This window comes from Tympanuchus pallidicinctus, unplaced genomic scaffold (genome assembly GCF_026119805.1).
Source record: "Tympanuchus pallidicinctus isolate F22 unplaced genomic scaffold, pur_lepc_1.0 scaffold1, whole genome shotgun sequence".
Taxonomy (NCBI): Eukaryota; Metazoa; Chordata; class Aves; order Galliformes; family Phasianidae; genus Tympanuchus; species Tympanuchus pallidicinctus.
In genome coordinates this window covers 34,618,231-34,643,595 of record NW_026294618.1, presented here as the reverse complement: position 1 = coordinate 34,643,595, position 25,365 = coordinate 34,618,231, and the positions used below count along the sequence as shown (strand labels likewise).

General features: G+C 37.8%; 1 protein-coding gene across 3 annotated transcripts in view; it reads left to right on the top strand.

The window, feature by feature from the left end:
* Nucleotides 1–25,365, top strand: part of RNGTT (RNA guanylyltransferase and 5'-phosphatase) — a 186,301-nt gene that overhangs the window by 134,455 nt on the left and 26,481 nt on the right. For all 3 annotated transcript variants that reach the window (XM_052678333.1, XM_052678325.1, XM_052678343.1), the window contains one exon: nucleotides 17,720–17,786. In XM_052678333.1, the coding sequence (XP_052534293.1) occupies nucleotides 17,720–17,786 (67 nt within the window). The remainder of the gene's footprint in view (nucleotides 1–17,719; nucleotides 17,787–25,365) is intronic.

The following is a 25,365-nucleotide window of genomic DNA, read 5'->3' as shown; positions in this document are numbered from 1 at the left end:
GTATATGTGAGAAATAAGCCTTTATTTTCGTTTTGAAACCCAGATTTCCAATACTGTATGTTGCTTCGGTTTCACTTGAAAAGAATCATGTTATTTTATTTGTAAATATATGTGCCTCAGTGTGAATTGTGTGTATGTACACACACAACAGGTGACAGCTGCTTCTTTGTATTGTAAATACAACAACAACAATGAAAACACTTCCCTTGGCTTTTATGAGTCAAAACAAAATTCTCTTTCCCATATGTAACCATGCAGGAGGAAATGCTGTCCTTGTAGCTTTTGTCAATTTTAAAAGTAATCCATTTTATTACATCACACTTGGCTCTTTTCATGTATTTCTATACTGGACATTCTGGACTTCTTTTGGTTATTTTGCCATTTTATGCACTATAATTTTCAGTGCCATGTTTTCCTCATTTAAGGCCAGATTGCCAACCTATTCTGCACCTGTACTGTAGCAACCAGTGTTCCGCTGCTGGCTTTTGAATGGTAGCAAGGTTGTGTGTTGCTGCACATGGAAACTGGTGGTGGTGTGTTGCTCTGCTTTGTGTAAGCTGGATAAATTCAATTCCCTAACCATAAAATTTAGATACGTGGAGATAGAAAAGCTTGTGAAGTAAAGGAGATTGTAAAGACAATCCTAACGTCTAACGCAAGGATTAAAAGTACTCTTATTGGTATGCTGGTCATTTTGTCCATTGCTGTCAGACCTCTTGCTGTTGGTGAGATAGGAGAATAAGAAGCTTTGGACATTGTTTTAATGAGGCAGCTATTACATACTTCCCAGAAGGACTGCAGATATTTGTATCAGTTTTTAAAGTGGGGAAAAATGACATCCAAAGTGCAGAGAACACTCCCAGGGAGCATAGTATGTTAGCGAGGAATGACAAAAAAATTCTCAGTCCTCTGCTGTACCCAGCAGATGGCATTTTTTCCCCTTATAAGTACTAAATATTTTCAGAGCTATGATCTTTGGATATTTTCATACTTAAAGCCTTTTCTTCACAAAGAATTAATAGATTGCACTGTGGGCAAATATTAGAAATGAAATATAATGTGTATACCTCTACTTACAGAATAGAGAAAGTTGGAATGAGAAAAGTGCAGTAGCGTAGTGAACTTGATTGTGTTTTTATCCCCTCAAGTTTGCATATCAAACCACCATCTGACCAACGTTTATAAAAGCACTTTGCTCCTTTGGTGAGTGTTAAAGCATCAATTCTCACATGTTCAGTTTTCTAATCTTTTTATTAAGCAGTGCAAGTTCTGCCAAAAGGTGGGTATTCAAAGGTAGGAGATCAGTGGATGTGGGGGGCAGAGCAGAACAAGCTAACTCAGAAATGAAGTGGATGTCACCCAGTAAAGGCTCTGAACTGTTCTCTCCCCTCCAGGAGGAAACAATCATTAAGGGCATGATTAACCCTTCTCAACTAATAGAAGAACCCTTCTTAATTAATAATTCTTCTGACTTACTAATTTATGATGCTAACGATCTGTATGCAGAAATTGCCATTGTTCTTTCTAAACTCATTTAAGAAAAGCAGAGAACTCAGTCTTCACTGCCCAAGGTCTTTGTACTTACAGTTCTGCACAACAGTCACTTTGATAAAAGTATCCACAATTTATTTGAATGTTAAGAGAAGTGTTTTGGAATATGATTTGAGTATCAGAGACATGCAAATACTTTCACCCAGCTGAGATAGATAAAAAATAACTGGAAGTATTGTAACAGCAGAGGTATTAAGCTTCTGTTATTTAAATTATGTCATTAAAACTGAATGATTAAAACTACATTTTCTTCTGTTTCTCAGCCTTATAATAGGAAGTGATGAATGTTTTTTTCAGACTCTGATAATTTCTGTTTTTTTACCTTAGTATCTATTTTACATTAAACAGAGAGTCTTTCATGTATGATACACCACTTGTTTCCTTTTGTAATATTCAGAGATACGCACACTCCAAATGTCTGAAGGTAATATCCTGCCTTTTTTGGAGATAAAATTAAGGTTTAAGGTTCTTTGATGTTTTCTTTTTTCTCTCTGATGAATTTTTGGTTTGATGGAGCCTGTGTAGTCAAGAGGCATGCCTGCATCCACTCTGTGACATGATGAGCGTCCAGTGCTTTACTCCAGTAAAAAAAAAAACCTTTCACTTGAATAAAATTAAATGGTTACAGGCTATGCTAGGCTTCAGACACATGGGAAAAAACTGCTTAAACTCCTTGACAAAGTAGGTTTTTACTTGACAAGCCTGAGGAACAGGAATGAGCCCTAACTAGTACAGAAAAAATCCTTCTTTTAAGGATCTACACAGCCTTGTCTATTCTGTTGCTTTTCATTAGGTAGACTGAGAATCATTCATTTCCCGAAGGATTTTATATAGCATTTGGTCAAATGTTTGATTTTGTTGCTGAAGGCTGTGTTATGAAACTGATGTTTCTTTTAAGTGAAAGCTGATACAGAAAGATTTTTAAACAACTTTAAAAATCCACAACATAAGATGCGACAGAGGTAGACTTCGCAGAGTCCCTTTTCTGTTGCAGTCTTTTATGAAAGGAATATCTTTAGTGCAACCTAGTTATGTACTTCAGTTTAATGCAAAAAATATACCTCTGTGATTGCTCTACCTAAATTATTCCTTTGATTCCTGAAGACTTGAAGTGATATAAATTTATTACAAGGTGTAAAAGCACAGAAAGGATTTTTCTAACAAAGCCTTGTGACAGAAGTGCGAGAATATTATGGCCATTTAAAGTTAGTTCTTCTGCTGTAATAGCTCCAAGGCCACAGATATGTTTTTAACTTAAAATGGCTATATTGTGCTCTAGAACAGGAAGATAAGTTGTTTTTTTTCAACAAAAAAAAACAAGTTGAATTGCCAAGGGGCCTACAAAGACAGATGTAGAAAAGTTATGGAATGTTATTAGTGGTGAGATTGGATGAGCTGAGGAAGAAGATGGAGTGGGGGAAACCTTCCAGGTTTTAATTCTAGAGAGCTTCTCTCTTTGCCTTCATCTGAAATAATCTGTTTACCAATAGCTACAGCAGCTTTCTACTCATATTTGCTGTACTTAATGAAACATAACTCTGAGGTTGTGTAGAAACGTACCAGCATTTTGTGTAAGGGGATACGACTGACAAACTTACACCAAAGTGAGTTTTATTTAAACTGCTAAGTGGAGAAAGGATAACCTATAGAGAAGAATAACTGTTATTTCAAACAGAATGAAAAGTGCATCTAGCCTGACTCTCCTTATCTGGGTGGGACTTTGAGCAACCTGCTCTAGAGGTCCCTGCCTATAGCAGGGGGTTGGAACTAAATAAGCTTAAAGCTTCCTTCCAACCCAAACCATTATATGATTCTATGATTGATTGGGACAGTTGCAGGACAGCTGTTTGTACTGTGTGTGTATGCAAGCTTGGAAAAGTTGGATAAGGGAAAATTTTGTAACTTATTCAAGCTCTTGAGTGGGAGATTGCACTCTTTCCTCACTCAGAAATCTTTAGCTTGGGTGTCTTCGGAATAACTCACCAGTTCCCTAGCTCATCCAAAAAGCTCTCTTCTTGCATTCTGGTCCTGAGGAAAATGCTTTCTTTTGCTTTCTTTTCATTTTCAAATATCAAATTGCTTTCTGTCGTCTTCCTGAGTGATTCATGCTTGAAAGAAGCAACAGTTTGTTGTCCAGTAATAAAAAGGTAGTCTTGAAAGTGGGTTGAAAGAATGGAATGATCTATTTAATTCTCAAGCGAGTAAAGGATTTCTTGATTTTTCAGTTTTCAAACTGATTTTTTGTCTGGTAGATGTTCTTTTATTGGTTCAAGAAGAGAAACGTGCTCACGCAGTTATTTCTTTTTCTGCACAATGTATGTCAATCACAGATAAGTCTTCTTCCCATGCAGGTGCTGGATGTGAAAAATCAAAGCAATAGTCTGAGAGTGAAATGTAATATATTAAACAAAAAAATGTAGAATGGTAGGAATTATCAAAGTAATGCCATTGTCATTAGCCTCTACCTTTAAAATGTAGCAGAGAAGTCTAGCATTCAAAGGAAACGGACCCCAGGGGCTGTGTGCTGGAACACAGACTTGTGGCTGGGTAAGTGGAGTAATTCCTACCACTCCTAAATTGCATTTCTCTTAGGAAACTGGGTTGTAAAGGAAGATAAGAGACACTTTGTTGTTGGTTTTCTTAGCTGTTAGAAAACTTGACAGCAGGGACATGTTAATAGGTAGGTTTCATGTACTCTGTTAAAGGAGTATGTGCTCTACAAGCTTCTCCTTTTTGTCTTTTTATAGGATGCTGTTCCTATATAGACTGAGTTTTGTGTTACTGTTAAAGTTTTATTCCTTCACCTTTCTTCCTCTTGTGTGCAAGTCTTCAGGGTTTTCTTCATGGTACAGATGATTACATTCTATTTGTTCTTAGTTCCTACACCAGAGTGATTAAAAGCATGGTTAAAATGCACAGGATATTAATGAAACAACCAAAATTACATTCGCATATACTGATAGATTTCTCTCTCTAATAATCTGGTAGATTTCTCTCTCTAATAATCTGAAGATGTAGGTAAGATGTGGAAAAAGCCAGTATTTTTTATTATGCTTACATGATATATTTTTAAAAAAAGAACAAATTTTGCATCAAAACCTTTCTCCTGACTTGAAAATATGTGCTTCAGTCCTTTTTCTTTCCAGTGATACCAGTCCTAGATGCTTTGTCTTACCCTAAATCAGACCTGAATTTAAGATCATGGTGTTTATAATAAACAGTGTGAATTGCTTTTTTCTACTATAACAGACATTAATTGCAGTTAACTGTATTACCTAAAAAGGCTTACTATCCATGCAGGTAGCCTATATTACTGCCTTGAGTATCATCTGCTTGGAAAATCAAAATATGCTGAACAATGTTGCACTGATTTCCTTGCAGACTTTTTTAGCAAGGATAAAATATAGTCCAAAATGACATGTAAAATTGCTTGCAGTAAAAATGATTTCTTGGAGGCAAAAGGGAAAAAAAGAAAAAGAAAAAAGAACACAAAAACCTCCTGTACTGTACATTTATTAATTAATACCTTAATAATTTACGTTACATTCATCCTTTCAGCACTAGATGAAAAAAGAGATAGGTCATCCTGATACCAGTTAAATCAGTAGTTATCAGATCTCATCAGACTGGAAGTAACCAATTTTTTGTCCTATGCAGTTAGCTTTTAATCACAACTGCTCTTTCACTTGTGCCCTACATAATAAAAATTCATGATTAAGGACTGTAAGTGAAAAGACACTCTCGTTCTGTAATAATAATATAGCTGTTTTTATGAAGGATTCAATTATTTTTTTTCTTGCCTTTTATAAGAGGGATACGTTTCTGCAGGGTGCTTGTCACCCAGGCCCCAGTTTCTTTGACACTCTGGAGAGCTTATCACAAATCAAGTTAATTGTTTTAATTCTAAAAAATTGGCATTGAAAAAGAGGTACTAGGACTACTGACTGCACACAGAATGCTTAGGAAATGGTTATGTTGGACCAAAAAATCTGTGGAAGCATGTGCCTGTTACATGTTTGCTTTCTTTTGCTTTGACTGTATCTTCTTTCTTTCTTCATCTTTGTTTGCTGCAGATAACCTTTAGTAATGTTTGTGCTTGTTTTTTGATTTCCACCTTACCTGAAAGGCGGGGTTTTTTACTGATTTGAGTTGGTTGTTTGTGACTTCATTTAGGAATATAAAATTACAATGCATGTAGTGGGAGGAGGATTTTGGAGATGACCCAGTAAGGCTGTTTGTCTCCACTTCTTATGCGGCACTCACTTACAGGTAAGATTGAGCTGCAAGGAAAAGGCTGTGCTGCTTTCTGGTCCTCTCCCTTGGCCTAAGCAAGCGGGTGGACCTGTCTAGGTCAGATTTCTGAGGGTGGCAGAGGGAAGCTCTGATGTGATGGAGCCCCAGGTGCTGGGGCACTGGGGTGACATTGGGCTGTTAGTAGCTGTGCTGCCCCGGTCTATAATTCTGTGGAGGGCTGAGGAGAGACTGGAACAGCATTCTCAGCTTGGGAGCTGTTGCAGTGAGGCAAATGCTGTTTGTGGAGCAGAGGTACCACTGAAGGGTTCTTGTTCCTATTCTGATGGCTGGTAGCCTTTCTGTTTCTCAGCACAGCCCAAGATGCCCTCTTACCAATGCATTACCCAGTGTGTTCCTATTCCTTGTCTGGGGGCTCCATGGAGAGTATGCTACCCTATAAATTTGGGAACCTTAGGAGAAGGGGTGCTAAAGTTTGGAGAAAGGGGAATTAGAGCACAAAATATCCTGGAGGGAGATAGGCATCTTAAAAGGCAAAACAAAACCAAGGGGCAGAGAGTTAGGAGAGCAGCATGCTGACTGTTAAAAGTCAGAAGTAAAGGAAGAAAAGCAAAGAGGAGAGGGAGGACAGGAAGAGACTTGACACTTCAGAGCACCCTGATAGCAGAGCAGAGGTTTCCCTTGTTGAGAAAGCAGCCTTACAGGTAAGAATAGCAGTAGTTGAGCAGGAGAAAACTCTGACCCTTTTGTCACTGCAAGGAAAACACTTCAGCTGTGTTTCTTCATACTGGGGAATGCAGAATGGAGTATTCTTATTACCTGAAGAATTTCTGTAAAAGACAAGGAGTTCATAACAAACCCATACAGTGAGTATGCCGTGGAACTTGATTTATAATGAATGGAGCAGCTCAGTCTTATACCGTCCGTGCGGTTTCAGAAGTGAGAGGGAAGCAGCCAGCAGAGTTCATGCCAGCCTTCCTGCCTCACTTTGGGTGGTAGGTTTGTTTGTAACAGATGGGGTTTTCTCCACACTGCTGGTGGCACTTGCGCCTGGCTGGATGGGAGCTGTGTGTGTGTCACACCCATTCCAAACAAGTTCTTTGTCCTTCGCGTGCTACACTTCGTGTCTGCGATCTGTATGGTCTCACATGGGCTGGTACCTAAATGGTACTGCAATTCAATCATTTTGTGGTTGTGCATGATTAATTAATAAAGTATTCTTAATAAGTCATTAAAGTGGTGTGGGGAAACAGGAAGAAAAAGAAATTGCTTAAAGTGGTCTGGCAATACGTGTTCTTATGGCTAAGACTGCTGTTTTGTGATGCCTTTACCACAGCATCTTCAATAGGGAGGCTGGAATTCTCATGATAGCCATATCTGTGATCCAGATAGCCAAGTGAATTTTATATTCTTTACCAATTTTTTTTAAAGTTTTTTTTTTTTTTTAAGAAAATGATCTTCCAGATATTTTTTGTTACGCATGTACATGTTCTGTTCTTGCTACTTTTTCACACCAAGGCATCATTTTTCCTTATTTTGGAGGAGTTCTCTCTAAATGTGGCTGATATGCAGAAAGACCTGGTTGTCTCCCTCAGAACCATTAGCTGCCAGTGTCTGGGACTGCCACGAGCTTGTGCCACACCTGGATTGGAAAAATCAGGAAACTTCTGTAGCAATTGCCCTGATAGGTGAAGGGCAGAGCTTACTCCTGGATGAGATTGGCCCATTATAGCTTTCCTGCCAAAATACGGCCTTTCAGCAGTAACATCTTGTGTTAAAATGGCTGCAAAAAATATTTGCATTTCCAGCTGTGCTGCGTTGATTTAGTGTAAGTTTGTTCTGTGGCTTTTTGTTTTTGTTTTTCAGTGACAAACAGAAAGGCCAAGGATAAAGGAATGTCAAAACCTTGGATAGAAAAAAGTTCGTTGGGCCTCAGAATGTTGGAGAGAGAGAGAAGAGAATTCTAGTTGCCAGGTTTATATACGTTATGATACATTCCTTAATTAATCCTAAGGAATTGATTTAATTCTGTAATTCATATGTGCAGGAGCACATATTTTTCACTGCAGAGGAGAGTAATATTAAGATTATGTGGGTGATTGTAAATATGGCAACAGCTTCCTCTCAAAGTGATGAACTTTGCAATTTAGCTAAAGTTGCCTGCCTTTGCTCTGTGACTTGCTTCATCAGCAGACTTTCTCTGTTCATGACTTTTTCACATTTCTAATAAATATATTAAACAGTCTGTTACGCAAATTGAATAGTTACTTGGCCTTTGCTGAGATGAAAACTGACCATTTATTCTGCCTCTCCAGTCTCTTAATCAAGGTTTGATCTGTAATAGTAAGTAGCCTTTTTCCATATAAGAGTACTTACTGCCTAGTTTTATTTTTTATTTTTAATAGTAAATTACTGTGAGAGACTGTAACAGAAGCCTTTTGGCTGTCTGAATCGATTATGCCAGTGTGGTGCCTCTCCTGTCCCCCACTCCTTTTTAAGCACTCTTTCATTAAGATGATCAAAAGAGAAGCAGATGCAGCCACAGTGTGAGGGCAGGGGATGTGCAACCTTATCGGTAGTGCAGTCACACATGGCCAAGGTGGGCATGCTGAACAAAGCTGAGCTAAAGGGCACGACTCCAAGAAGGCTGCAGAAATTAGCCCATTTAGATGCTAGATTGATGTTGGTTTCTTTGCTTGTTTGTTACTAGTGATTCAGGCCCTTCATATTCAGAAATGTCGGAAAGCTTGGATAAATTGCATCTAGGTTTGGTGGTTTATTTCACCTTGATTATTGAATCATCCTCAAAGCATTTTTTTAGTACCTCTATTTCTGCAGGCATTTTGGTAACTTAAAAACTGTAGCATCCCTGACTTGGTGGTGTTTTTGTTTGTTTTTCTGTGGGAAAAACAAATCAGCAGCTTTTCAGCAGTGTCTCTTTCTTCCTTAGTTGCTCCTCCTATTTTCACATGATCAAGTGAATGTCACATTTTTTACAGGATTTGTACTTGGATATGCTTGAGATTTTATCACCTTTATCTCCATTATTTCTTCTAGTTTTTATTAGAAGTCTGTTATTCTTAAGTAGCTCCTGAGACACTTGAGATGTCTTTATTTTGACTTTGGAATATCTAATTAGGCATCTTATATATTGAAATTTCCTATTGCAGAATTTAGCACTGCCTTGCCAGTTTTTAACCAAACTGTGTTGAATCAGGTAGTGTTGTGATCTCTGTTGAAAGATGGCCGGGATGAAAGAGCGCTATGGAATAGACTAGAAAGTATGTTTGCACTGCTCCAGCGTGACCCACTGCTGATGCGTGTCTGCTCCTGTGCAAGATGTGGATCAGTGTGGGCAGAGCCTCTACACTGCACAGGAAGTCTTTCAGCGAGTTGGGAATGGTTCCTAACTCTGTCCTACATTTCAGTGAGATGAGAGGCATAATATTCAGAAAGAAAAATTGAGGTTTACCGTCAGAAATAGATTCTATTAGTGAAATCCCTCAGACTATGTAATAACCTCCCAAAGGAAAAGGCAAGCAGCCTCATTTTTCAGATAATTTATGGCCAGCGTGGCCAAATTGCTCATTATACTACAGGGAATAATGGTGGAGGAATGGGCATGATTATTTAATGGGTACTTTTTGTTTCTATTTACTTGTCTTTTCTATTTTTTATGGATAAGTTATCAAAATGCTTTTTTATGTGATTTGCTCGCAAGGCAAAGCTTGGACAAGCATTAAAATATAACCAACAGTAGGCATAAGTGCAGCAAGCAAAAAGAAGGGCTTTTGGAAATGTCAGATGTTATGGTTTTATTCTCCCCATGTCTAGCTAAGCATTCAAATACAATCTCACCCCCAAACAAAATAAAACTTTTTAAAAAAAATCAAGAAAGAGTAATGCTTATTAAAGTCTCCTAAATCAATGTAAACCTTGATATTGTTCAGTTTATTCTTTTTGATCATGATAACAGGATAACTTACAGACCATTACCTCAAATATGAGGTCACTGTTCTACCGTTTCAGGCCCTGTAAATGTCATTTTTATTGGGTTTGGTACATAGCAGTGGTGAGGTTGTTCATGGCAGTATGCCTTTCAGGGTTCAGTCACTTCCTAGATTACTGCCATCAATAGCCAATGACAGACAGTGATTTACTGTAGGTATTGATGTAATTCCTTGAAGCCTTTCAAGTGATAAGCATAGGAGCTCTTCCTTATGAAGGGCTATAAACATTTAACATTGATATTTTTTGCCTAAGTTGCATTTAGTTCAGAAAGCAGCATGGGTATTAATACAACTAATAGCCTACACTGTTGGAATACCATAGTGGGAAAGCTGAGGGTGTTGAATTCATTTCCGAGTTGAGCTACCCTCTGCATTTTTTTCCCTATGAATATTGCTTCGGTATTATGTTAATTGCTGTCACCATTAGCTTGTCTTGGGATATTCTGCAAGTTTTGAAATTGTGCAGTGAAAAGATTGTGCTTCAATTTCCTTGGGGGTTTTCTTGCAGAGATGAATTTAACATTGTAAAATTATTTACAATCTCCGTATTTTATTTTTTTTTTAACACATGCATCCCTTCCCAACCTTTTTCTTCTCTGAGTCCAAGCACAATTATTTTGCACCTTTACTATGTAAGTAGCTGTGTTTAGTGGCTTCTCTAGTTGCCTCATTGGTGGTTGTTTTTTTTTGGTATGCACTCTGATTTGAGGGAAAATGTCCTAAACTGAATATACAATCTATTTGTCTACTATTTCCCAGGAGGATTACATTGAAATGGCTTATACTTGTCCGTCAAAATTTTCCTCTTCGTGCATAAGTGATGAGTAAAAGAAGATTGTGTCAGAATACTTCCATTACCTAAAAAAGGGATTTCATAAATGCACTGTAGAGTGCTGGCAAAAGCTCTTCTGTCAAGCCCCTGCTTTTCCATTGTCAGTACTCTGCATGTGAGATACATTACTGCTCAAATGAACTCTCAGTATGTGTACTTCATACTCTCAATGGCACTTTCTACTTTTCACTGCACATTGTTTGCTAACCATATATGCATCTCAGTTGAAATTCACAAGCTTGTGCATGCACTGATACTGGCCTTTTTAGATTCTTATTGGATCCCTTTATATGCACTTCCATATTTTAAAAAATGTAGTGTTATACTTTCCTATGCTGTTGTTATTTTCTAAGTTAAGTTGAATGAAGTTTATTCTATGCAGTATCAACCACAGAATCATGGATGCTTTTCTGATTATTTTTTCTTGCAATTCCTTCAGTGTATTACTCCAAGAGTTGAAAAGCAACGGGGAATGTTTGTCCTAAGGAAGAAGCAAACTATACTCACAGTGCTGCCATAATAGAATACAAATTACAGTTTACTAAACTGTTTAAAAAACTGCTTCTCTTTCCATGGTTAAAGTACTGCATCACAGTGTAGTATTTTCCCTCACAGTTCAAATGAACGCAGGATAAATACGGAATATTTATTAATAAGACATTAGCAGGACTGTGTGAATATGGCATCCTTTCTGCTGTGCCATTATGCTTTATTTATGCTTTTTTCACAGTATGCAGTAATGATGCTCTTTCTTTGTATAAAGGAATACCAAAATTTGTAAACTTATGTAAAAGTTACCTTTATCTTCAAAGGTATATGTCAAAGTCATTCAAATAATGTTTGAAAATACATCTATTGAACTTGTAGTGATGTTCCTTCTGTTCTCAGGGCATTTTTAATTTTAACTTACAACAGTTATTCCTGCCTGAAATGTGAAAATGCATCAAGAAAGATTTTTGTATGTAGTTAAAAGCATACACAGAGCATTGCGATGGATTTTTTTTTTTTTTTTCTCATGATGGAGAAGGCCTACTTTAAAATGAAATGTGAAGTCTTTTGGATAATAACTAATATTAACCTTCCATTATATAGTTATTTTAAATGTGGAGTTTCAGCGTGAGAAAGCAGCCACGGTGATTTTCCTAAAATTGTATTTGACTGTCCAATTTATATTTTAAGCAGGTGGTTTTTTTCCCCATTCCAGCCTTAATCATTCACTAATGCATATGCAGAGAGGATCCTAGCAGTAAAGTTATGGATGTGCACAAGGGTCAGCAGCACTGCTGTCAGGATTGGTTTTTCATTTGGTTTTGCTTCACACCTAATGCACACTTGATACACATCTTGTCTGGACTGAAATCTTTTTACCAGTGAACTCTGTGAAGACTGTAAATGTCTTTTGGCAGCATGTGCAGGATGAAGTTGTTGGGTCAGACCGTCAGGCACATTTAGCCACTTGGTACTGCTTCTGGCTGCAAAATGGAATTAGTGCGTGCATCTTAACCCTGTTGTCTCATCAGTGGAGTCGATATTCCTGTTAATCATATCTGCTAGGGTGAAGTCTCTTCCTTGCAGATCCCAGAAGTGTTTGAGGTATCGGTCTGCCATTCTCATCAACCAGAAAATGCCCTCTCTGGCCTGAAGAGACTTCTTTCCAGGAGGAGATCAGATCACACCTATAGATGCTGCCCCTGGTCCCTCGATGACAGCAGTGAATTCCAGCTACACCAGCACTGGAAGTGCAAACAAATATGTGTAGCATGTAGCTGAGTTTCAGAAGTTTCTGCAGTCTTGGATACTCTCAAATAGTTGTCTGATTGTACAATATAAGAAAGCCATGTTAGATCCAACAGAGCTTTGCTGGTACGCTGTAGCACTTAACAAGCTTAACAAGAGAGAGGAAAGAATAGAATGCATAAGACCATTGCTCATCTGAAGTCAGGCTTTTTGGTGATTGCAAGAGCTAGTAAAAAGAGCAAGCAACAGTCAAGAGCAAAACCAGAGAAACTGAATCTAGTGACTTATGTGAAATAATGAACTATTCATCAACCACGATGTCCATGAAGCTGAATTTGAGAATTGCCAAACAGAGATGCTACAAGATACCATTTGATAAATTGCTCTAAGTTCTTGGATTTTGATGAGAATTATTTTTGAAATATAAGGAAGAAGTTGCATTTTTTCTTTCAGAGGGATAGTGAATAACTGAAGCATGGCTGGAGGCGGCTCTGCATGCTTCCTGCTGCCTGTTTCATGCAGCTTTTCATCTTGGAAAAACCAAATGTCTCAAGCGTGCTCATTTTTCACTGTTCTCCCGCAGCACTCCCCATCTTTCTGATGCCACTTCCCTTACATCTCCTCAGCCCCTCTACTGCACGTGTTGCGTTTTTCACGCCCTGCTTCTCACTCCCACACTGTCTGACCTGTGTGCTGCTGGCTGGGACCGCACATCTCAGCACTGCGTTCCTGCATAACACAATGATCTTGCAATAGAGCAAGCACAGGAGCTGCTGCCTCGCACAGGAGCAAGTTACCGCGTTCAGCTCGCCTGCCGTAACTCGCTGCTGTGAGAGGCAGCGGCTCCTGGTTCCCCTTGCTCCCCTACCTCTGTGCGTGCTCCTGTGCGGAAGCCTTCCACACTGCGTAGTCCAGAGGGAATCTCGCTGGTGGTTCATGTATGAACTGGTCAGATGTATTCAGATCGACGTGTTGTGTGGCCCCGTTAGGTGGTCAGAGCAGCCTTGCAGTACAACAGGCGGCCCTGAGGGTTCTCCTCCTGCTCAAGCCATGTCCTCAAGGCCACGCTGCCAACAGGATGCGGGGTCTATTTCATGCCAACCTTCTGCTTTTGTGCAGCACTACTTGGTGGCTGAAGCATTTGTACGGCAGTGAGATGTGCCTGAGTCTTTGCTGAGAATATCTTGAAGCAGCCACTTCATGCTATCTGACAGTTATTGGTGAGTTATCAGAATAGACATGCAGAGAAGTGAATGCAGTCAGGTTTCATTGAAATGAGCTATCCTGATTAAGTTCCTTGCTAAAGGCCCAAGGATTGCCATGGCCAAAGGCAGTGGGAGGTGTGAAGGGGATGAGGGCATGGGACTGTCCCAGCTCCCAGAACAAGGTCAGTTGTTCTCAGGAGGGTGAGCTCTGTGGTCACTCAGTTCCTGTGCTCTCATAGCCATAACCCACCTTGCTTTCTCCTCTCTTCCAGTAGTTTCCAGTCCAGAGGGCTGTCTTGTCGTGTTCTTGTATCTCTCATTATTAGTCGTTTGCCAGATTCCCTGCTGCCTTACTTTTCCTTATTCCAAGTTTTCTCTCCTCCTTAATCTTGTCCCATATTTATTTGCATTTTACCCCCCTTCTAGTGCCACCTCTTTTTTGTATTTCTGTGCTTGACTCCTGCAGACACCATCCATTGCAGACTGGCTCCTGCAGCTGAGATTTTGAAAGTGGCTACTCTTTTGATCATAGAAAAGGCCAAATCTAGGATGTTGAATGTAGAAAAGCAGGCATTTGGCAGTGTTTTCTTGGTACATGGAAGGTCTTTATGACTTTGATATTACATCGCCAAAAATCAGAAATGATTGGTCCTAATAATTTTTTGTTACAATGTTTTTATGAAACATAATGCTACAGCCTTGATAGGCATGTTTAGGGAGATGGTTGCTCAATTCAGTGTATGGGAAAGAGTATGGGGATTGTAGTTTTATGCATGGACAGCTTGTCCTAAAGAACTACTGCTCCTTAGAGTGTTGTTTCCTACCTTTATTCTGTTTTTTTTTATTACTTATGGGAAAGAAAAAAAAAAGAGAAATCATATTGATAATGAATTGAATGAAATATGCTACAAATAAAATATATTGCAATCTATAAACAAATACGATTAGCTTAGACGACTTTGAATATCGCTACGTATTTTAAACTGTAAGTACTTATATGTGAAATGCCTGTAGGCATTTGCATTTTTTATGATTGTTTCTCATAATTTTAAGGTAATTATTTGAATATGAAATTCAAACATGACAGTCGCACTGTGAAACCATCACCATTATTTCATAGGTTGGTGTTGATTTCAGTCAATGCTGTCAGCTGCTGGCAAGGCTTGAGTACTGCCAGTGGGGTGTGGAGAACAGAACTGTGCAAATGTGAAAGGTTAGGTAAGACACAGACTATTTCAATTTTAAGAAGACGTTGTCATGAGAAAACATGCAAGTGCTTACTACTAACCCTGACCACTGTTGAAAGTCTTCAAAGGTAAATGTTGCCTAACTTACCAGGGTCATTAGTTGAGAGCATTAAGAGAGAATATCTGAATCAATTTACACATGTTGAAGTTTTATGGTATAATGTTAATTTTAAGTAATTTAGAAGTATTTTCAGTGTGATGGGAGAGATGAGGGCACACACTCCCCTGCCTCACTGATCTCCTTGCTGGCACCCGGTTTCTTTAATTCCTCCACTGGAGGCAGCTGAGGTGTAGAGAGCACTCCTGCACTCCTGCACTCCTGCACTCCTGCCGTAGTTTGGCTTGTCCAGAGCTTCAGCAACGACTCTTGTTGCAGCCCACCTGCCTCTGCAGGCTGCTGTGTGAGTTCAGTCCCTGAAATAAGGAAATTGTGCTGGCCAGAATGACTCTGAAGTAAAAGAGTTTTCACTAGTCATGAAATTGAGATTTTTTTTTTTATTTTTTTTTAATTGCTCAAGCTGTCTGGGGGGGAGAGGAGGAGCCCAGAATATTTCAGGATGTGAAATTTTGACCATATTGGGATGCTCATTTCAACTGTGAGAGCTTTGAATGTACAATATGGGCAGCAAATTAAGTAGCATAGACAGCAATGCTGTCTTCAGGAAAGACCAGTCTTAAGGTTCCTTCAGTGTTCATTACTTACAAATAAAGCTATCCTCAAGACTCAGCTTTGTAATAATCCTTTCTGATAAAGCAAGAATCATGAAGACTGGCCAAATGAGAATAATTAACTATCTATCCTTTTTTTTTTTTTTTTTAGGTCCCTTATTAGAAATGCAGCTGGCAATTTTTTTTTTTTAACTCTTTTTTAATTCTTTTGCTTGACAAAAATTATATGCAGTTCTTTTTAAGGTGCTTTAAGCTGCCTCTCTCTAACATGGTTACATACTGTGAATTCTTTTCATGGATTCTCTTTTAACCTTTTCTACTAATTACTTCCCGTATGTTTCTTTTAATTTAGAAAAGCTTTAAATATTTTCTGAATTTGCTTTATACTCCTAGGAGGTTTGATCAATACACAGACTTTTTCAACTCCAGAGACCTGTGTTCCAAATGAATTTAATTTATTGTAGATAAAAGTGAATTTGACATATTCATCCTGACTTTGTTTCAATACTGCAGATCAGTAAAGCTCTGCCAGCCTGAGCCAGGCGTGCTGATGAACAAAGTGAGAAAACTGCTTACCTGTTTGTACTGTGACTGGTTTTGCTCTGTTCCTTTCTACTCTTTCATTCCTTTGAGTATCTCTATCAAGAGCTGGGACATTTCTGTATACATAATTTAATTACAAGAGAATTTTGATGATGATACGTAACTTGACACCACTTCTTACTTATGGTTGTGAATACTTGAATGTTTTGACTTTGCCATTTTGCTGAGTTCCAATAATTCTCACTGTTAGTGAGCCAGTTTAAGGTCATCTACGTTGCCATCAGAACTGAAGAGAATTACAAAATCATACTATGAGGCATTTGTTGTGTATTGAAGGTCAGAACAATTACTTGCTGCTATCAAAGTTTCTGTTTTCTTTTGTTTCTAAAAATAGAGCTGGAGATGGTGAGAAATTGGTTGGAAAAGACAGCCAGAGTATATATAGAAAAAGTATGTAATTCACTGTGAATTAAAGGTGTGTGTGTGTATATATATGCATCATATGTATATTTAAAACATAAATTTTCTAAGAAAGAGATGCGTTTGAAGTCACGCTTTACCAACACAATGCACACTCCCTTATTTAATTACTGACAATCTCTAGGTAGGGGGAGGGAATTTAGACTGTGTGAAGTCTTATTAAAGGGAACAGAATATAAAATCAAAGAAAATAAAAAAAAAGTTTAATAGCAAGCACTATATAAAAACTTGGGACTACTGACGAATACAATGGGCTCTGAATGTCCCTTTTAATCAAAATAAAAATTGTTTCAGTGTTCTGCAGTCAAAGAATTTTCCCTACAGGTGTGTCTACATCAGCATAATGCTTCTGGAGCCTCTTACCTGAAGGGGATGAGTTCTTTGCCTTTCTTTAGCAAGGGGAATGTTTAGCCCAGACTGACCAGCACACTCCCTCATACAACTTTAGCTGACTGACTTCCTACAGCAGTGGTCTTTTTTCCCTGTTCTTTAAAGTTGCTTCCTTTGGGTATTTGGAGCTGGTGTAGTAACAACTCTGACTTGCCCAATATCTGCAGAAATCAGGCTAACTTGTTCAGTTAGCACCAACATTTCTTTGAGTCAACTTATCCTACCATTCCTCCGAGTCTTGGGAGTGCCCATAATGACCCTAAAGAGTTGAAGAGAATAATCAGCACAAACTAGGTCTGACACTTTCTATTTAGGAAGCCATTACACAATACAACAGAGATTCTCTATTATTTCTCTTCTTGTGTTGGTGCTTTCATATCACTGTGAATGCTTTTATTTGTCCTGATCTGGTTGATTCTTAAGCCTGCTGCTCCGGGTGCGTGTTTATTAGTCTGACTCTATTGTTGTATCTGAGGTGTCTAATAAATAGAAATGGGGGACACATGCCGTTTTTGTGTCTTATTGAGTGACATTCATCACAAAGGGGTCTATTAAATTATTCTGATCAAGGGTTTTTTGGACAAGAAAAAGCAAGCTACCAATCAGTGCACATGGTACAATGCACGGCACATCTTTTGTTTCTGTACTGGTTCACATAGGATTGTGTAATCGTGTTTGCAAAGGTAGCTCTTGCCATTGCAACAAGCCTGGGCCCTTTGCTAGAGTTCAGTAACAACTGTTGGAGATGAGAAAAGCTTATGGATGTAAAGTGATATCTTAAAATATTTTTTCCTTTTCTTTTAGGCTTCTTACCCAGAATGTTGGTCTTCTTTACGTTGGAAACTTTGACAGACCTTTTGCACAGATTAAGGTAGGAATAACAAGTAGGGCAGAGAGGCTTTTTAAGCTAGTTCACTTCTGTATACTTTATTCTGTATGCTTCAAGTCTCGATTTAGAGAACTTTAAGTGTATCAATACAATTCCAGCAAAACTAATTGGAAATAGTGCATTTTTTTGTTGTTATTCACAATATTCTGGGTTTGTTTCTAGTTACACTTGCATACTTTTCAAAGAAGTTTACTTTTTCCTGGAGTCTTTTGATTAATTTTAATTCTGGTTTAATTATTAGAACCAAAATGTTCTCTTTTTTTAGGTTACCTTATCAGTGACATTTCAAAACAAAGCCATTTTTAGAACTCTGTAATTCTTCAGGTAAACCTTGACAAGGGAAATACTGAAGTAAAAAGCACAGACTGTTTTCCCAGAGTTACTGAATTTGTTATAAAAAGATCATAAATTGCTGGAAAATCATTTGTCTTTTATATCAGTTTCTTTTATTTTAGTTGAACTATAGTAGTTTAACATTCCTAATTATCAGTTGCTAATTAGTTATCATCATATCACCTGCAAACAAAAATGTCTTACAAAAATAATGGATTGATTTTAGGTGAGTGTCATTGGGATTTTACTTAGGACAAAGAGCTGGACATAAGAACGTCATTCTTTACAATGGGATGTGGAAATGCAGTGTTTGTTTTGGAATGCTGAAATGTTCTGAATAATACTTGTAATTATTATCTATCCTGGACTCTTGGCAACACTGATCCTCAGGGTGTTCATTTTCTTCTTTCTCTTGATTTTAAAAGCCCTGCTCTTGTTTTACGTCAAAATGAAACTTAATTTCTAAAACTCAAATGTGTTGCTGTGCCATCCCTAAATACATTACTAAAGAACAGTACTCCCAACTGTACCGAGCAAATACTTGCTTTCTCTACCTAGAACCTTTGTACTGTTTTCAAATGGCTTCAAAAGAACAGATACTTGCTTTTCATCTTCCCAGTACCAACATATATATATGTATATATTATTCAGCTTGGTTAATAATCAAACTATTTAAGATGTTTCTGGCACAACACCTTGCATTACAAGAAATTTCATCTCAAAAAAGCTTGTATATTTTTGGTGATAACAATTCATAATCGTGCCTCCTGAAATGCTTTGTGTAAGTAAATAAAATGCGCAGACATAGAAAGAATCATAGAATTATAGAATCACAAGGTTGGAAAGGACCTACAAGATCATCTAGTCCAACCATCCTCCCATTACCATTGCTACCACAGGCACTAAACCATGTATATGAAATACAGAATGATACCCTGCAATTCTGAACTTACATGGTCTGCAAGACTAACTGTAATCTCCTTATTGTCTTTAGGATTGAGGATGATCTGTTTTAGTAAATTACACCTCTATAAACAATACCTCTCCTCCATTGAGATGTCATTTTTGTCATCAGTGTGGAGGGCTGCCATTAGGTTCCATGTCGTTTTTGTGGTCTTGGTACCACTGATAAGATCCTTTATTTCTATATTTAAAGAGTGTGAAGGGGCCTAAGGGGCCTAATGATTATTTTGTTCTTACTGAGCATTAGAGCTGGCTCTACACAGTGCTGTCTTTCAAGAGATAGTTCCCTCAGCTTCCTTTCCCAGGGATAATCAGGGAGCTTAACCTTGCCTTGAATGACTGATGGTAGGTGTTCTCCAAGATTTGGCTGCATTTCATTTCTGGTTACTATGCACATCTGATTGCTAGCCTGAGGAGAGGAGGCAGAGCCTGCACAGCCAGACAGCAATGGAAAATTTTCATCCTGAAAAATGAGTGATGTCATGCACAGGACAGGATCAAACTGTAGGACTGAGTGCAAAAACAGAACAAATGCAAAGTATGCATTCAATTTCCTGCTCTTTGCATTCACAGGCTTCTCTGCTGCAAGTTGCAGCTGCATGTTTGTGCAGGTTCTTTGGACCTTCCCTTCTGAACATTCCTTAGTGATTATCCACTAAGTTTCCAACATGCAAAGCCTTACTGTCACCATGAGTCATGGTATTATTTTATTTCTTTTAAACCCATTACCTAATAATTTGATTTTTTTTTTCACCCTTACATCAGGAGAGGGTGAGCAGTCATTCTCTATTCACAACTTTAATCCACTTTCATATAATACCAATCTTGCATATGCCAAGCTACAAAGAGTTAATCTATTTAATTGCTCCATGTATCCAAGCCATTCAGTATCTCCAGTGAACACTCTTTACACTTGTTATATCCTTCTGCATTTTTACTCTTGCCTCCTATGATGGTAGGGATTGGCTCAGTGTTCAAGATATAAGTGCAGTAATGTTTTCCTTAATATTTGCTGTTCATAGTGTATATGTGGTACAGTGCTTGATAAATATCTGATGTAAATTTAATTTGAATACGCTAATATTAGACCTTCTAGTTTATATTGCTGCTGTGTTCTCATTTTTAATGTTAAATTTGCCACAGAATAGGCGATCTGGATATTCGAAATAACTTTCAGTTACCACCTAGGGAAAACAAACCTTATTATCCGCTAAATGAGTGTAGATTATATATAGGCATATTTAAATGAGCTAACTCCACATGGCTGTACTCTCTCAAAAATAATGCTTATTTCTGGAGCTATAGGTGTTTATATGGGCATATATTTGCACACCACTGCTTTGTTTCTTTTGTAGAGATAGAGATAATCTTGAAGTAGCAAGCTCATTTGTCTCAGAGTAATCTCTTCCATGGTTCTCAATTAGGAAATGATGCACAGTTAACAAGAACAATAAACTTTTTAAATTGAGACTCCTATCTGATTCCTTGGAGATTCTAGAAAATGTCAGCTGCCTGACAGCAAAGGAATTGATGCAGCTTCGTAGAGATCTTCAGCACCAGTAGTGGGGAGTAATGATTCACATTAAGAACTGGTACTGCTAAAGGAAATGTATGAATTCTGAAGGTATACCATGGTCTTCTGGAACTGTTGGTGCAGGTTTCTTTTGTTGTTCCTCCAGCAGTCTTTCATACACTGCTGCTAATGATCTCATCAGTTAAAAGAACTGTGAACCAAACTTTATCATGGAACATATATAAGGCAGAATCTTGGTAACCTTTTTAGTTCAGACGTGATAAATTGGTCTCTCTTGTTACATAATTGACCCACTTGCAAAGATCCTAACAGTTGAGGTCTTCTTTTAAGATATAGCATTACTTGCCAAACATGCGCATTAAGGAATGCCCCAAACCACTACATTCCTCTGTCAGTGAAGATTTATTACTCAAAGTGAGCCATTATTTTACAGCATTACTTCTAATGCATTTTTAGTGTGCTTTCAGTAGGATGAATAGGAATGTTATCAGGTCTTTGAAATATTCATAATAAACATATAAGCTGCCACGTTCGTCCTCATAAACTCCTGTTTCAATTCATGTACATTTAAAAAACTGCAGAGAAAAGCTCCTTTTCAAAGTGTACATTTGCAATAGCAAACAAGTTTTGATTTTCCCGAACCATACAGGATGATAATTGTGCAATGTCTTTGATGATGAAGACTGTGGATGGCAAATCTGAGAAAAGGTTCTGCAATACTGATGTCTCTGCTCAAGATTATTATTCTATGTCTTTCTTCCTCATATGCAGTAATTCATTAATATTTATATATATTAATATTTATCATGTTTCTGAGACATAGATGAACTGGTAAGATTAACTGAAATTACCTATCTTCCTCCTCCTGTCTTGCTTTCAGTGATGTCAGTGGTAGCGCTTGATAGATTTGATCTCTGTGCTTCATTATACAAAAGGAATGAGAAGCATTTGCTCCTGAAGTTTTTGAACTCTGTATCTGGTAGTGGTTAGATTAGAAGGAATGGAAAAAAAAGTGTTTTCCTGGCTACAGGGATCTGCGTTGAATTTTTCTTCTCCAGTAGTTTAATATTCTGTGCCTGTTCATAGATGTTAAAGGTTTTGTGTGTTGCCACTTTGAACAGAATTTAGGATGCAGAATCTTTGAGTTACTGCAGGAAGTTTGTGATCACTCTTGTTCTGGACTAACAGTGAGTTTCGGTATGCTCAGTAGCTCATAAAAATGATGGCTATTCCGGTTAGCAGGTGATGAATTAGTGATTTGAAAGTCAAATACGCTTTAGCAATGAAGTCTCACTTTATTTCCACAGGACTGGTCTTTAACGACGTGTTGAAGGAATTTATTTCATGTAGGGTAGTTCTTAGAATTGTTTTTTGTTTCTGAATTAAAGTATTTTAATTTACTGCTTAAATATAGCATTGGTTCAAACATGTTAAAGAACAGTTTCACAATACATTTGCTCACTTTTTTTAATCTTACACCATTTAAGTAGCTATCTTGGTATTTGCTGTTGTATATGTGTGCATTCATGATTTCCACCTTTCTTTGGATCTTAATTGGTTATGTTTATTAAATATCTCTTAGAAAAACAGATTTTATGAAGGTTTCTGTAGGTGCGACTGTCTTGATCAGTAAAATAAAGTCTTGACATTAGTTGGAATTGGCTGGCAGACTTTGTTAAATCTATTCTCGTTGGTGATTGTTGGTATTCTTTTGGTAAGAATGAAGTTAAGCAAGAAAATATATCATGCAAATGTTGTGTTTAATCGAAGTTACTAATTTCATAGCATTCATAACAGCAAAGTGTTTTAAACCTGTTTCCAGAATGAGAAGTCTTCATTGCATACATGATCTGTTGCTTTTGAAATAGAGATTTGTCAAAACAAAAGCTTAGTTATGCTCTAACCTGTAATTATAAATTCCATGATATTGTTTCATCAGTTTATTAGGATTGAAAGTTTTTGCAGATCAGTTCCTAGTAGCTTCTAGGATGAGGGGAAGCTGTTCAGTACATTGTGTTCTCCATTATTAATCAGTAATGAAGCTTCTGACAGCCTTTACTGTAGCGCTAATGACTAGTTTCATGTTGCGTTCTTAACACATTTAATTACCACTTAAATAAAGATTAATTACTGCCCTTTTATTTTTAGTATTTTAAGAGTAGTTATTAAAAAGTTGCATAATAAATACTACTTTGTTCAAAATAGAATTGTTCTATTTAATAGAATATATTTAAAGATTACAAGAGTACTTTGGAAATAGTGTTCTTACTATTTTGTTTCTGTGCTCTAAGTACAGTGGAAAATTCCTGAAAGTTTAAAGTTTGCTTATGAGGAATTTGCTGCTGTGGTTAAAGCAGTCTTTCTATCGAGCAAAAATCGAGCTCTGTACTCTGATCTGCAGCTCTGTAGCCATTACCTGTGATTTTATTAAACCTGATAACAGTATTGCTGATTGCTGAGGTTGCTAAACTTACCGCCCACACTGCAGGACTGCACTTTGATTCTAAGCTATTATTTGCCCAACTGTGTTATTTTCCCTCAGCAAATACGCTTTTAACTTAGAACATGAGGAAGCAGAGCAGAGTGCTACCAGGCAGAGGCCCAGCAGTGGGTAATTGCCCCAGATTAATTTCACTGATCAAATCTAAACCAGTAGACCCTCCAGGTACAAATCTACCCACTTTTACTTTAGAAATGCAGTCAGCTTATCAGAGAATTTATTGCAATGTTTTCAAGAGCTGAAACTCTTGAAAGTTGGCCAGTTGGCCCTTGTCAAGACATAGGGGATGAAATCATGTCTAAGAAGCAGGCTGGACCACAGACTTGTGATTCCTTCAGCAAGATAAACCTCTGCAGGTGGTTACTGAAGGGAAGGACCACAATTTACGAAAGCAGTGTTTTTGAAAAAGAGAGTGCAAAAACATGAATTGGTGAAAGAGATGCTTTTTGTAGAGCACTACTTAAGTTAGAAGAAGCTGGTAGCTTATTCTCTGAAGCTGGCGTATCTTTCTTCCTGGATGATAATGACACCTACTACCAATTGGTGATCCCAAAGCTGCTCTCTCCTCTGATCAGAAAGTAAAGTCATGAAGCTCATTGTATGAATACAGCTCTTCAGAGTCTTCACAGTTTAAGAGCAGGGTTGGTCCAACTTTCTCCATCCACTCAATTGCTATTCTGACTTATGTCCCAGCAGCAATGCACTGTGTATGGTCTTTCTGCAAAATACACGCAATACATTTCTTTCTGTGCCTGCTGACAGCCAGAAATTGCATACTGGTGCTCCAGTTACACAAAGCTCTACTTGGTGGACTTTCCTAAATATTAACAGAGATTCTTTCGTGAGTACAGCTAGTGAAGACATAAACTGAGTGTTGCTTCTGCTGCTGATCTCCTCTTTCTATTTCTTGTCCTGTTGGCTAATTTTATGTGAAAAGAACTGCAACTGAGTAAAACGTAGGGATATCACGCCTTCAGCATGAAGCAAATAGCAGCTTACTTGGTAATGTCTTTGCAGTTCTTTCGATGGCATTATCCAGAAAATGAGTTGTCAATACAGTTTAACCATTGTTCTCAGCGATTAGGGGGTTCCTGGGGCATGGTGGTCTGTTGGGTTGGCAGTGTAGTGCTGGTGGAGCTGCTCCAGGACCAGTCTTGAGAAGATGCTTAGTTAATGTTAATAGTTTTATTAATGATTTTACTGTGATTAAGGATTTATGCACTTCCAATGACAGTTTGAAGGAATAGTGCAGGAAAAGGATGAAAGAGAATCAGCACAGGAAGGACTGACTGAGCTTTGGCTGTAGGTTATAAAATAGGACAGAACATAACAAAAGCTTAAATGTGCAGGCACAGAAACAAGCACATCTGCCATCTTTTGAAGCTTCCTTATTTAAAAGTGATGTATCTCAGAAAAAAAACAGCGGTTGTTTTTAAGAGAAATGGATTGGGTGCAACCATGAAAAAGGCAGAGACAGCCAGCCATAGAACCTCAGGAGAGATACATTCCTGAGGAAAAGGAAGCGTGAGTTTTACCAGTCAGTGGATGGTTCTGGTTGATTACACTGAAGACAAATTATTTCAATCTCTAAGTGGCAGTTACTGGATTGAGCAAAGGCATGTAAAATAAAGGAAAATAGTGGTAAGTTCTTTGCTTACCTTATCAAGATACAATGTAAAAGAAAGATTGTTTCATCTCCAGATATGCTGACAGAATTATCATGGGCAATGAGGGGAATATTGATGGGAGAAAATGATTTTTTAAACTATAGCGAAGTAATAGTAAAAGATCAACAGGGTTTTGCCTGACAGAAATTATTTTATTCTGAAAACTGAGGAATAGTTTTCAGAGCCACAGGATTTTGTTTCAGCTTCCACTAAGAATAGGCAGTGTTAAGGAGTATAACACTTATATGATTCGATGGCTCTGAAAGAGGAAGATAAAACTGATAATCTGAGTTGCTACGTTTCATTAAACAGAGTCACTCTGAATTAAAATACACAAAGCTATGATAAGACTGTGCTATATTCTACTTGAGTTCAAACCATGTCTTTAGGATAGGCTTAAATATTAATAAATATAATGAATATTAATACATACTTATTACTGTTAATAGTATCCAAACAGAACTGGTAGCTCTAATATTTTATGGGGTTTTGTAGGACACTACAACAGTTTTTTTTTCACATCCTCTTGATGGAAAGGAAACTCACTCTAGACATCACTGGAGA